The sequence below is a fragment of the Muscardinus avellanarius genome (assembly GCF_963383645.1).
Source record: "Muscardinus avellanarius genome assembly, chromosome: 12".
NCBI lineage: Eukaryota > Metazoa > Chordata > Mammalia > Rodentia > Gliridae > Muscardinus > Muscardinus avellanarius.
Genome location: NC_137798.1, coordinates 6,055,951 through 6,068,131, shown reverse-complemented (window position 1 = coordinate 6,068,131; position 12,181 = coordinate 6,055,951). Strand labels below are relative to the sequence as shown.

The 12,181-nt window shown below is 43.6% G+C and overlaps 1 protein-coding gene across 1 annotated transcript in view; it reads right to left on the bottom strand.

Annotated features, from left to right (window-relative positions):
* MYO5A (myosin VA) overlaps positions 1-12,181 on the bottom strand; it is a gene marked incomplete at both ends in the record, with an annotated part of 127,810 nt that overhangs the window by 54,833 nt on the left and 60,796 nt on the right. The window contains 6 exons of the mRNA XM_080707005.1: positions 2,249-2,497; positions 3,577-3,816; positions 7,021-7,177; positions 8,055-8,266; positions 10,813-10,921; positions 10,999-11,085. Coding sequence (XP_080563131.1) covers positions 2,249-2,497; positions 3,577-3,816; positions 7,021-7,177; positions 8,055-8,266; positions 10,813-10,921; positions 10,999-11,085 — 1,054 coding nt within the window. The remainder of the gene's footprint in view (positions 1-2,248; positions 2,498-3,576; positions 3,817-7,020; positions 7,178-8,054; positions 8,267-10,812; positions 10,922-10,998; positions 11,086-12,181) is intronic.

The window sequence follows — 12,181 nt, the reverse complement described above, 5'->3', positions numbered from 1 at the left end:
GACTGGGTCATGAGGGCTCTGCTCTTGAGAATGGATTAGCCCACTCTGGTTCCATGGGTTATGGAGGAAGTGGCTTAGTGATAAAAGCAAGCTCTGTGTGGCACACTTGCTCTGTCTCACCATGTGATTCCTCTGCCATGTTATGATGCAGCAAGAAGACTCACCAGATGCTACTCCCATGCTCACAGACTCCCAGTCTCCAGAACTGGGGGTAAATAAACCTCCATTCTTTATCGATTACCCAGCTCCAGGTATTTTATTATAGCAACAGAAAACAGACTAAGACAGTAGGTGTTGGCCATTAATCCCATTTTTAAAATACTACTTTGCAAAAATGGCGACTGAGGGACACAGCACTTCTCTGTAGCTGAAACAAATAAAGTTCAACTACTTAGATTAGCAGTGTCTTAATCAACAAAATAAATACATCCCAGGAACCAAAACAGATCCAGGTACCTCGGCAGAAACCCTGAACTCGAAGAAGAAGAAGAAGAACAAAGATCGGGCACCAGACCTACTGCAGATACAATTGGGACTCCCACCGGCGGGCTGCCGGCCCGCCCAAACTGCACTCCTGAGCCCTGACTGAAACCACCGCGGCAAGATAATCCGAGACTGAAAACGGACATAGGGCCTCATCTTAAGCAGCGAGCAGCACCCACGTCAGAATTCTGTGTACTCACCAGCGACTGGATCACAACGGCACAGAGACTCCCACGGACGCCTTGACCAAGGAAGCCAGGTACCTGAGTGCGTCCAGGGAAAGTGCGGGTCCTAGCGTGCGCCCCAGGCCCAGCACTGGCCCGGGGCATCTGTCCCACACCTCAAAACCCAGCACTGTCCTCGCACACCCTGTCTGCGCCCCAGACCCCCGCTAGTAGTCAGTGCCTGCGCCACCCCCACCCCTAAATCGGAGCCTACCTTGTGTGCCTAGCTCCTGCCCCCCATTGGAGCCCAGACACCCACCTTGCCGTAGGCCTGCTTTCCAGGCAGCGAAAGCTCTGTGAGCCCGTGAGATCTCTTCAGGCACCCAGCTTCTACGGCCCGTGGGAGGCAGAGATCATTGCTGGACACCTCGCAGCGCTTGTGCCCCCCGGACACCTGTGCACCTATCCCGCGCCCCTGGCCCACCGCTGGGAGTTCCCGCCCACCCGGCAGCCTGATACTCAGTTCTAGTCTAAAACACAGCCCAATGCACCGTGGAGGAGCACAGCAGCAAGCACTAGGCAGCTGCACCCACCCACACCTGTGTCCAGTAATAGCAGCGCACCCAGTCAGAGTGGCAAGCATAAAGAAATCAAACAACAACAAATGCTGGAGAGGATGTGGGGAAAGAGGAACTCTTTTACACTGTTGGTGGGAGTGCAAACTAGTTCAGCCACTATGGAGATCTGTGTGGAGATTCCTAAGAAAGGTGGGAATAGATCCACCATATGATCCAGCTATACCACTCCTGGGTATCTTTCCAAAGGGGCTGAATTCAGAGAACTACAGCAACATATGCATACCTATGTTCATAGCAGCACAATTTGTGATAGCCAAAATATGGAACCAACCCAGACCACCATCAACAGATGAATGGATTGCAAAACTGTGGGAAGTACACACAATGGAATTCTACTCAGCCATAAAGAAGAACAAAATTATATCATTTGCAAGAAGATGGAAAGCCCTGGAGAACATTATGTTAAGTGAGATCAGCCAAACACAGAAGGAGAAGGTACAAATGTTTCCTCTAATATGCCCAACAAGGAAACACAGAGGATACCAGTGGGACTCCAGATAATGGAGGGGAAATACCAGCAAAGCTTGAATGGAAAGATAGGAGAGGAGGAAGGCTGATCTTGATTAATGAGGGTCTACATCTGAATATGTGTAAAATTATGAATATGACATGGTTACCCTGGACAACCATTGGTGGGAGGGGGGAAGGGAAAATGGGGGTGGGGGGAGAGGACACCAAATATAGTTTAAATGTATACTATTTATGTTCAATAAAAAAATTGTTAAAAAAAAATACTACTTTGCCTCTGTTCTTACTAGAGTCAAAAGGTTCTACCAAAAGACCTATAGCCTATTCAGTTCTCATATGGGAGGAGCTCCTGGGAAGCACTAAAGTGAATAGTAAACAAACTGAAATTTTATTACACCGTCAATTAAAATGAATGTTGAGCCACAGGGATCAGATAAGGATGACAGTCAATTGACTCTGCGTGGCGAGTGGATAAAAATGGACATTAGTTTCTACCTGCTCAGTTTCTTGTTTGTATTTGTCTGCTCGTTCTTCAATGGATTTTTTCTCTGACTGCGTTTTTTCCAGGTCTTTCCTTAGTTTGGCAATTTCTTCTTGTAGACTAAGCACCCGTCCAGTGGCGACCTTAGCTTCCTCCTCACTTAGCTGCAGGCGTGCTAAGTCGCTTCGCAGTTTCTCAGTCTCAGAGTTGTATACTCCTTCCAGATTGGTCAGTTTCTCCATGAGGCATTTGTAGTCTTTATTCTTTAAACACACACAAGTATCGATTAGTAAATATGCATTTATAATATGAAAAGCCAAATATATTTAGTGAGAGCAATGCACATTAATGAATTCATGCTGTGTCATCATGGCTTTGACTTGGTATCTAACCAAATCTGTAACCCCAACGCGCTTCCAGCTCTCCTTGCGCGATGCCCACGTGGAGCTACGTGGCCGGGTCAAGATGACAGCACGTGTCCTTGGAGGAGTGGACAGGGATGTGGACACTAGCTCCCGTCGTCTCAACGTCTATACTTCGCAGTGTGCAGCACCGCAGTTGGTTATGGTATGTGATATGCAACGTAGCTGTGGTTTCTCATAATCCAAGGCAAGTTACACAGCAAATTCTTAACTTCCTGATTTTTAATCCAGAAATACGAGATGATATACTTGCTTTTGAAAATCGATCAGAATGACACTAAAAATCATGTACCAGCTAAATGACACATAAGAATGATAAAATGAACTAAAAATCACAATTTTTTTTTCAAATTTTTGTTTAGTAACTCAAAATTTCTTTTACCTCATTCAGAAAACCTTTCTGATAAATCTCAATTCATTCCATGTCCTGTTTTTCTTTGCTATCCTTATAATTTACATTTTCTTACTATCTTTATGTCATCTATATAGGCCAAACTTTTATTTAGTAACAATTTCTAAACAATTTATATCTGTGCAAATAGACTGTAAGTTCCTCAGAAGCATGGACATCTCCCTGCTTCTTTCTCCATTTCAGTGCTAAACAATTCATCTACAAAAGGAATATTATGCCACATGCAAATAAATGCTAATGTGGACGAGTTCTGTGAAGTATGAAGGACAGAGTGGCTGTTGTCACGGGGCGTGGGGTGGATGAAGGTTGGGGTGTCTTACAATACATCCTGCCTCATTCCTCGCCACCGCAATCTAAGGAGCAAGCTCGTCATTTTAACACGCTCATTTCTGTCATTGTTTTACTTTTTGCTTAGACCGAAGGGAAAGTCCAAGGAAACAACTCTGAAAATAATCCTGGCGGGTGTCTTCAGGCACGCTGGCTTCCAGAGCGCCTGAGAGCAACACACCTGCTCGTCCACTTTGCGCTGAAGCTGCATGATCTTGTTCTCCATGCCAATGTGCAGCTTCTTGTAGCGTTCCACAGAGCGAGCCTCGATTTTAAGCTTCTTCAGCTCACGCTTGGCCATCATCCTCCGGAAGCAGCACTGAAGGTATACGATGGCGTGCATGCTCTTCTTGTAGTGTACTCGAGTCAGCCAGCCCCGGACCCACTTCTGGATGACGACTGCCTTGTGCTCGCGGAGTATCTGCAGAAAAGTGTGAAGGCGCGTAAGGTCAGGGCTCGGCCTCGACCCCAGGGTCAGCCCTACCAACCATGTCCACGCTGAGAATCACGGGTAGCTACCTAAAGGGAAAGACACAGAAGTCCCTCAACAAGGAAGTAATATGTGGAATATATAGACCACAGAAGTATGGAGGCATAATGTTATTTTAAAAATTGATTTAAAAGGTCAGCCAGGCGTGGTGGCACATACTCGTCATGCCAGCATTCGGGAGGCTGAGACAGGAGGATGTGGGTTCACGAACAGCCTCAGCTACTTAGTGAGGTCCTTTGCAACTCAGTGAGCCCCTGTTTCAAAATAAAGAATAAAAAATAGGCCTGGGGGTGTAGGTTGGAGGTAGAATGCCCCTGGCTTCCATCCCCAGACCCCCAAAAAAACACAAAGTGGACGTTGTAAGGTGACTTGAGAAACATATATAAAAATGTTAAAGTCACATGTGATATAAGCAGAGTACACACGTGGAAGCTGTCTATATAAAAGGTACCCGGTTACTAAAAGGATAAGAATTAAAAAAAAAAGAGAAAATATATATTAGGTTTCTTCTTGGTGTGATTTTGTTAACACCAGATAAAGCTACCCGAATCAGGTACTGTGAACTACAAAATGTTAAAATTAGATCTCTCCACTGCTTCTGGTTTCCTTTCCTTTTCTATTTTTTTGCAATACTGAGGATGGAACCTATTGCCTTGCGCTTGATAGCCAAGTGCTGTACCCTGAGCTCAATCTCCAGCCTGCGCCCCGACCCTCAGCCGGCACCGCCTCGCTGCCGAGGAGGAGTGAGTGACGACACGGGGCGTGGCCAGCAGGCTGTCTGTAGAGCCCGAACTTGAGGGACTAAAACTTGTTTACTGATATACTGATGCTTTCCCCTAGAAAGAAAACAAACACACTCTTGTTGGCCATATTGAGGAATAACAATACAGTGTGATTTCTAATTCCTGTTTTAAATAAAAAATCAATCCACTTATGAGATTCAAAGGTGGGAAGGATGGGGCTTGAAAAGGAAAGCAAAAAGTATGAAGATGTGAAATAAATACTGTTACTTTTAATTAATTAATTAATTAATTTTGGTGGTACTGGGGATGGAACCCTTCTACCTCCTGGTTACAACTCCCAGACCTATTTTTTATATATTATTTGGAAACAGGGTCTCCTAAGCCAGCGCAGCTGGCTTCGAACCTGTGCGATCCTCCTGTCTCCGCCTCCCAAGCACGGGGATTACAAGCGTGCGCCACCACGCCCAGCTCTTAATTTTAATGTTATATTTTCTAAAAATATAAGTCATGATATTCCCTTAAACTGAAAAAAGGCTACCTTATGAGATTAATTTTCTTGCCATTAAAGATGGTCTAGCATAGGCTATATACACATTTTCTTTTTCCTTGCTTTCTTTTTTTGAGGGGGGGGGTTCTGGGGATTGAACCCGGGACATGCGACCTCCAAGCTACAAATATAGCCTTTTTTATTTCTACTTTTTTTTTGAAAGAGGGTCTTGCTAACACATGCACATTCTCCAGGACCGATGATGGGACTGTAAGTTGGCTGCTCAGAGGATCCTGGTGGCAGTTCCCCAGAAGCCTGAGAATGGAGCTACCACACAGCCCAGCTGCACCACCCTCCGTACCTACCCGAAGTGCTGAAGTCAGAATCTTAATAGAGATATATGCATGTCCAGACTTAGAGCAGCACGATTCACAAAAGCCAAACCATGGAACCAGCCTAGGTATCCCCTGGATTACAAAATTGTGCTTATACATGCAATAGAATTTTACTCAATTTATAAAGAACAAAAATTATGTCATTTGCAGAAAAGTGGATAGAACTAGAGTACATTATGCTCCGTGAGCTTAGCCCATCTCAGAAAGCAAACGCTTGTGTTTTATCTCATATGTGGAAGCTAGAGAGAAGGGACTTCAGACAGAGGAGACTCCAGGGGCGATGGAGGGGGTCTGGCGAGGAGGCCTGGTGAGCGACAGCTCAAATAATGCTGGTACATTATGAAGTTGTCAATTCCAATCACAAAAACACGGGGAAAGACGGAAGTGGGGCGGGTCCACAGGGAAGCACCAAGTACGCGTGTGTGTACGTCCCCGTCACTCTGAACCTCATTAGGACGTATGAGTATGAGGTGCCAATAAAGTATATTTTATTGTTTTGTGGTACTGAGGATAAAACTCAGGGGGGTTCAAACTCCAAGCTATACTCCCAGCCTTTTTCAAAAGTTTTTATATTTTGATACAGGGTCTTGCCAGGTTGATGAGAGTCTCACTACTTGCTGAGGCTGTCCTTGAACCTGCGATCCTCCTGTCTCAGCCTCCCAAGTACTGGGATTACAAGCATGCGCCACCATGCCTGGTTTATAAAAGTATATTTTTAAAAACTAAAAAAAAAAAAAAAAAAAAAAAAAATCAAATTTCAGAATGTTAATTTATTGTTAATTATATATGTGGAAAAATGTTTTTTTAATTTTAAGAAACTTTTGATATAAAGTTAAATCTACCAAGACTTCTTTTTGTTCTTGTTGGTACATCACAACTTCACGTCATAATTAAATCATGTTGGCAAGAAGGGAAATTTTCATGTTCTATGTTTTTGCTGAAAATACATATAATTGCCGGGCATGGTGGCGCATGCTTGTAATCTCAGCGCTCGGGAGACTGAAACCTGAGGCTCTCAGTTTGTGGAAAGCCTCAGATACTTATTGAGGCCCTCTGCAACTTAGTGAGACCTTGTTTCAAAAGTAAAGAAGCCGGGAGTGGTAGCACACACTTGTAATCCCCGCGCTTGGGAGGCGGAGACAGGAGAATCACACAGGTTCAAAGCCAGCCTTGCTGGCTTAAGAGACCCTATTTCCAAATTTAAAAAAAAAATATATATATATATATATATATAAAATAGGTCTGGGAGTGTAACCCGGAGGTAGAAGGATTTCCAGGAACCCAGTACACCAAAAAAAAAAAAAAAAAAAAAAAAAGAATAAAAAATAGGGCTGGGGTGTAGCTCGGAGGTAGAATGCCCCTGGGTTCTATCCCTAACTTGTAATTTACTATTTTAAAATACATTTCAACTGTCTCCATACAGCTCCTATGTCCTAGCAGCACCTGTGGTATTACGCACAGATGTGGATTTTAACTAATGTCAATAAAAAAGTGGAAAATAAGGCCTCACCTTGTGATACCTATTTCTGGTCAAATAGCCTCGCAAATAAGACTGAAGAACAATCGTGGCGGCTCGTCGAATCTTGTACCTTCTGCGGACCACGTACATGCGCCAGTATTTCTGAATGACGGTTGCCGCCCTGGTTCTGCGTAGAAATGTAGCATAGCTAGCCAAAAAACACAGTAAGGTGCCATCAGTAATCAGAGAAATGTAAAAACTCAGCGTCAATGTCTGGCATAATGAGTAATACCTTCCACCGGATCATTCTAAGAATGTGTATAGTCAACATTTATATTTATTAATATCTCCACAGCAATTTATATTTCCCAAAGTGATTTTTGCATCATCTCATGTGATCCTTCCCTAGTCCTGAAAAACAGATGTCCCATATCTCCAGATTTTACGTTAAAAAAAGTCAAGTTCATAAGGATTCATTCTTTCTAGGAAAGGGCTCAGTACCCCAGGCTATGTCCCCTTTACAAAGCAGACAATGCACACAGTAATCCTATGCTTATTTCCAGCTTTCTTAGATCTATCATTACTAATGTGCCACATTTTTTCTGAATCTGTTTAAGTACATGCTCTTCACCATTATTTCTACTTATACTTCTAACTTAAAATTGTCCTAATAGGTAGTCACATTGAAGTAAAATTCTTTTCCAGATCTTTTCAGTTAAGTGTTCTTAAAAGCTGCTCAATGAAATTATTAACTAGTTCATATTCATGACTATTTTAATTTATATACGGTTTCTTCAAACACTACATGAAAGTATAAAATATAAAAAATGTTGAGGACCTGAGTAGCTAGTAATTTTTAATTTTTTGAGGATGAATCAGAATTATTCATAAGACTAAGTGAAATTTTATCCTATTTAATAGTCCTATGAGTTAGTTTATTATCCCTTGAAACTGAGAAGGGGTGATATGCGACTTTTCAGATAGGGCAACCACTTGAACCTGTTTGAGGCTGGATCATGGGTTGAAGAGGCAACCTAGACTTAGGGGCTCATGAGTGAGAATGGACAGGTCCCAAGGAGACCTACCATCGAGCCTGGTACCCCCGCACATATCTCTGCACAGTGACCGCTGCCTTCCGCATGCGTAGGTACTTCTTCCTCAGCAGCCATCCTCGGATGGTCTTCTGGATTCGGATGCAGGCAGCCCTCAGCTTGTCTGCCCTCAATTTTTCTAGATAGGCCACTTGACCCGCACGGAAAAAGATCTTTGATTTACCAAACTGGTATTTGTCCTTGTCCTAGGAAGAAATTGTATTCTCAGAAATAATGACCATGTAAAAGAAACTTAAGAGAAAAAAATGTCTAAAAGCAGAATCAGCAAAGGGATGAGTCTATTAGCTAAAACTTGGGCTATGTCAAAATTAACTAATGGAGCCAGATTTTTGATCCTATGCAAGTTGAGCAAATAGAAGGTATTTTAAGGAAAATTGTAGTTTAAGAGTTATTTTCCAGAATTATTCTACCTGGAATTATTATCTGAGGCCCAAAACTTGGCTGTGGGTTATAGGCAGCTATTATTTGCTTGTTTGTGTTTTAAACATCTCAAGGAAATGGAGATGTTGACACTCCCTCTGAGTGACCCCGGCTGTGAGCATTACATCAGGCTGTATATTCCATGAGCAGGCTGAAGGGACAAAAACACCAGAGTGAAGAATAAGGCAGGAAATAAGGCACACGAAATAAAAATGAGAAAGCAAAACCAAGATCCTGAGGACTCATCTTAAGAGTTAAGTTTCTAAATGGTTATCTCTGGGCTTCATCAACAATACACAACAAACAAAAAACTTTACGTGTTCAAAATCCTTCCATAAGTCGAAAATTCTTTTCACAAAAATACAATCGTTTATATTGCTCATTGACTTCTGACTTTACAAAAGTAAAATTGAGGTTATGTATGCTATTTTTGGTGATTCACCTTATCTGGAAGCATGGAAATTATTAACCATTCTCATATCAAGAAGTAGAATTTATGTACAATAATCATCACTGATTTGAAATACTACATAAACACAGACAAAAGCACTTTTCACTATAAGCAGACATTTCCTATCTTATACAGGAAATTAGAAAGTCAAAAATCTTTTAAGCATATCTAAAAAAATCTAAAACTATTCAGTAACGTTGACATAGAAACCATAGCTAAAAAAATATGTTCCAATCACCTTTGTCCCACATCAACCTCCAACGCTGCCTACAGTGTCATAGGCTCCTCTGCCATCTCCCTGAGAAGCCCTGGGCCAGGACTGGGGGGTCTGGGGAGGACGCCAGCAGGACCACCTCAGCTCTGCTCCATGATCCTATCTGTACTCAGGGCAGAAAGGACTTCGTCAAACTCAACAAACACCAGACTTTAAACATGACCAAGAAAGGAGCCTTAGTTCTTTCACAGAAAAAAATATTACCAAAGAAGAAAAATTGCATCTAGTTAATAGCTAGTAATTATGAGGTCATCCAAGTAAAAATATTAAAAAAAAACTTTCATGAATCTTAAATTCTCCAAGACCTAGACCAGTAATTCTCAAAGTCAGTCCTCAGACAGCATCAGCATTTCCTGGAAACTTGTTAGAAATGGAAACTCTTAGGGAAGAATCAGAAGTTCCGGGCGTGGGGCCCAGAAGTCTGTGTCTAGCAAACCTCCAGGTGACTCTCGTGCATGTCTGAGAGCTCGCCGGTTGGCATGCCTGGCTCTGTGTAACGCGTAACTCTGTGCAGGTCCTAACCGTTTCTTTACAGTCCCATTCACAAACCTTAAGGCTTAAAACCAGAAACCCCACTACTGCTTCTGAGCAAACCCGAGGCTTTACACCTTCTTACTTTCTTACACAATGGTCTCCCTTCAGATAGTCCTTTTCCATTTTTATGTACTATTGCCCGTTCTTAGGGCCTGACTCAGAACACACCTCTCCCATGGATTTGTTCCTCCTTTTCATAGCTGGACGTGGCTTGCCTTCCTCTGATTTCTTGTTCCATTTAACTCAGCATTAGATATGGACACTAAGGTATAATGATCTTTAAAATATATTACTTGTCAAAATAGACTACTGCTTGAGAAAACATACATATGTTCACTGATTTTTCTGCTTATATTTATTTATAGAAAGGGACTCTACTGCTCAGGCTGGCCTAAAATTCATGGGCTTTAGTGATCTTCTGTTTCAGCCTGCTCAGTGGCTTGGCCTATAGGCAATTACTACACCTAGTTAAAGACTTATTTTTTTCTTTTTTTTAATTACACATCACCGCCGGGCGTGGTGGCGCAGGCTTGTAATCCCCGCGCTTGGGAGGCTGAGACAGGAGGATCGCACAGGTTCAAAGCCAGCCTCAGGTACTTAGTGAGGCTCTCAGCAACTTAGTGAGACCCTGTTTCAAAATAAAAAAAATAAAGAAGAGGGCTGGGAGTATAGCCCAGAGGTAGAAAGCCTGTGGGTTCCACCCCCAGTACCACACACACACACACAAAAAATCACCTGGCTGGTATCTTTCATAAGTAAGTATTATATAAAGTCTTATTGATGATGCAAACTTTGGAAAGGAGTGTGTCTCAAGCGTGGGCCCAGGCCTTCCAATTCTGTTTCATGATGCTGACCACCGTTACCCCCAGCAGTTCCGGCACCCTAGCACGGTGAGCCTCAGCCTCTCGGACACCGTGCCTCTCCACCTGAACACCTCCAAGGACTCTTGACTAGCGATATTTTAGCTAGAAGTTCCCCGGGCCTTCACAGGTCAGAAGCACACACCCTCCGGCTAGCATCTATTCAGAGAGGCAAGTGAAAATCTTCCTCACCACTATCAGCTTCTCTAAGACATTCTTGCACGTTTGCTTCCTGTCACCCAGCACATCTTTCTGCTTCATTAGGACACGATAACGGCTGAAAAATTCTTGGTAAGTCCATCTATGGAAAGAAAATCACATGAGCTTCTGTGCAGAGCCGGGCACCTCCCCATCCCACTCCTGGACGGCCAGGCTCACCGGGAAGGGAAGCCGGCCGCGCTGATCCGGATGGTCTCCAGGACCCCGCACGCCCTCAGCTGCTGCACCGCCCGCTTCTCGTCAAACCTGTGGAGAGAGGCCGTCCACCTCAGGGGCCACGCCAGCCACTCGCCCACTCAGGACTCAAACTCTTGTGAAGAGTCGGGTGGACAGGTTAGGAAAGAAAGCATTCCAAAGCTGGAGCAGTGATTGAAGTGGGAAGCGCCACAGGGAAGTGGGGACAGAATTAGAAGCCAAAATAAAGAGCTGTAAATATGCCCTAAGGTTCACACCACAAACTCCTGCGTCCACTGGACACACTACAAAAAGAAAAGTACATGAAATTCCTCCGTACTCTGCCCATGGACTGGCCCGACTAATTTTCAGATCATTAGCTCACTATACCTGGAATAGAGACTAGCCAGCCTGAAGATTTCTCTAAAAGGAAGAACAAATTAAATATGTATCATTTGTTTGTTTTTTTAAAAATTATTGGTGTTCAGCCGGGCGTGGTGGCGCATGCTTGTAATCCCCGTGCTTGGGAGGTGGAGACAGAAGGATCGCACAGGTTCGAAGCCAGCCTCAGCTACTTAGTGAGGCTCTCAGCAACTTAGTGAGACCCTGTTTCCAAATAAAAAATATATATTAAAAAAAAAAGGTCTGGGAGTATAGCCTGGAGGTAGAAAGTCTCTGGGTTCCACCCCCAGTACCACTAAAAAAATTAAAAAAAAAAAGGTCTGGGAGTATAGCCCAGAGATAGAAGGGTTTCCAGGAACCCCAGTACCACACACACAAAAAAAAAAATTACTGGTGTTCAAAACACTACTTAATGTGTGCATATTAAGCACTCACAGTGTGTTCATCAATGAAAATATTCTTATGTATTCCTATTTTGCATTACATTTTATATTTACTTCACTCTAAGCACTGACATCTTCAACTTAAAATGATGCCAAAAGAGGATGCAGAAAGGTCTCCCGGGTCGGTGGGCCCCGCCCCTGCTCTAGGCGTCCACACCTGCTCCTGCCCCCTTCCCAGGTGCACTCTTGGTGGGAGACAGGCCTTGTGGTGCGAGGCCCCCGCTGAGGGTGCGCAGCGTCTGCCTGCTCTCGCCTCCCCCACAGAGGGCTTCTTGGTGATGAGGGGACACAGAGCCTGCAGGCTTCCAGTCCCCTCCAGTCGG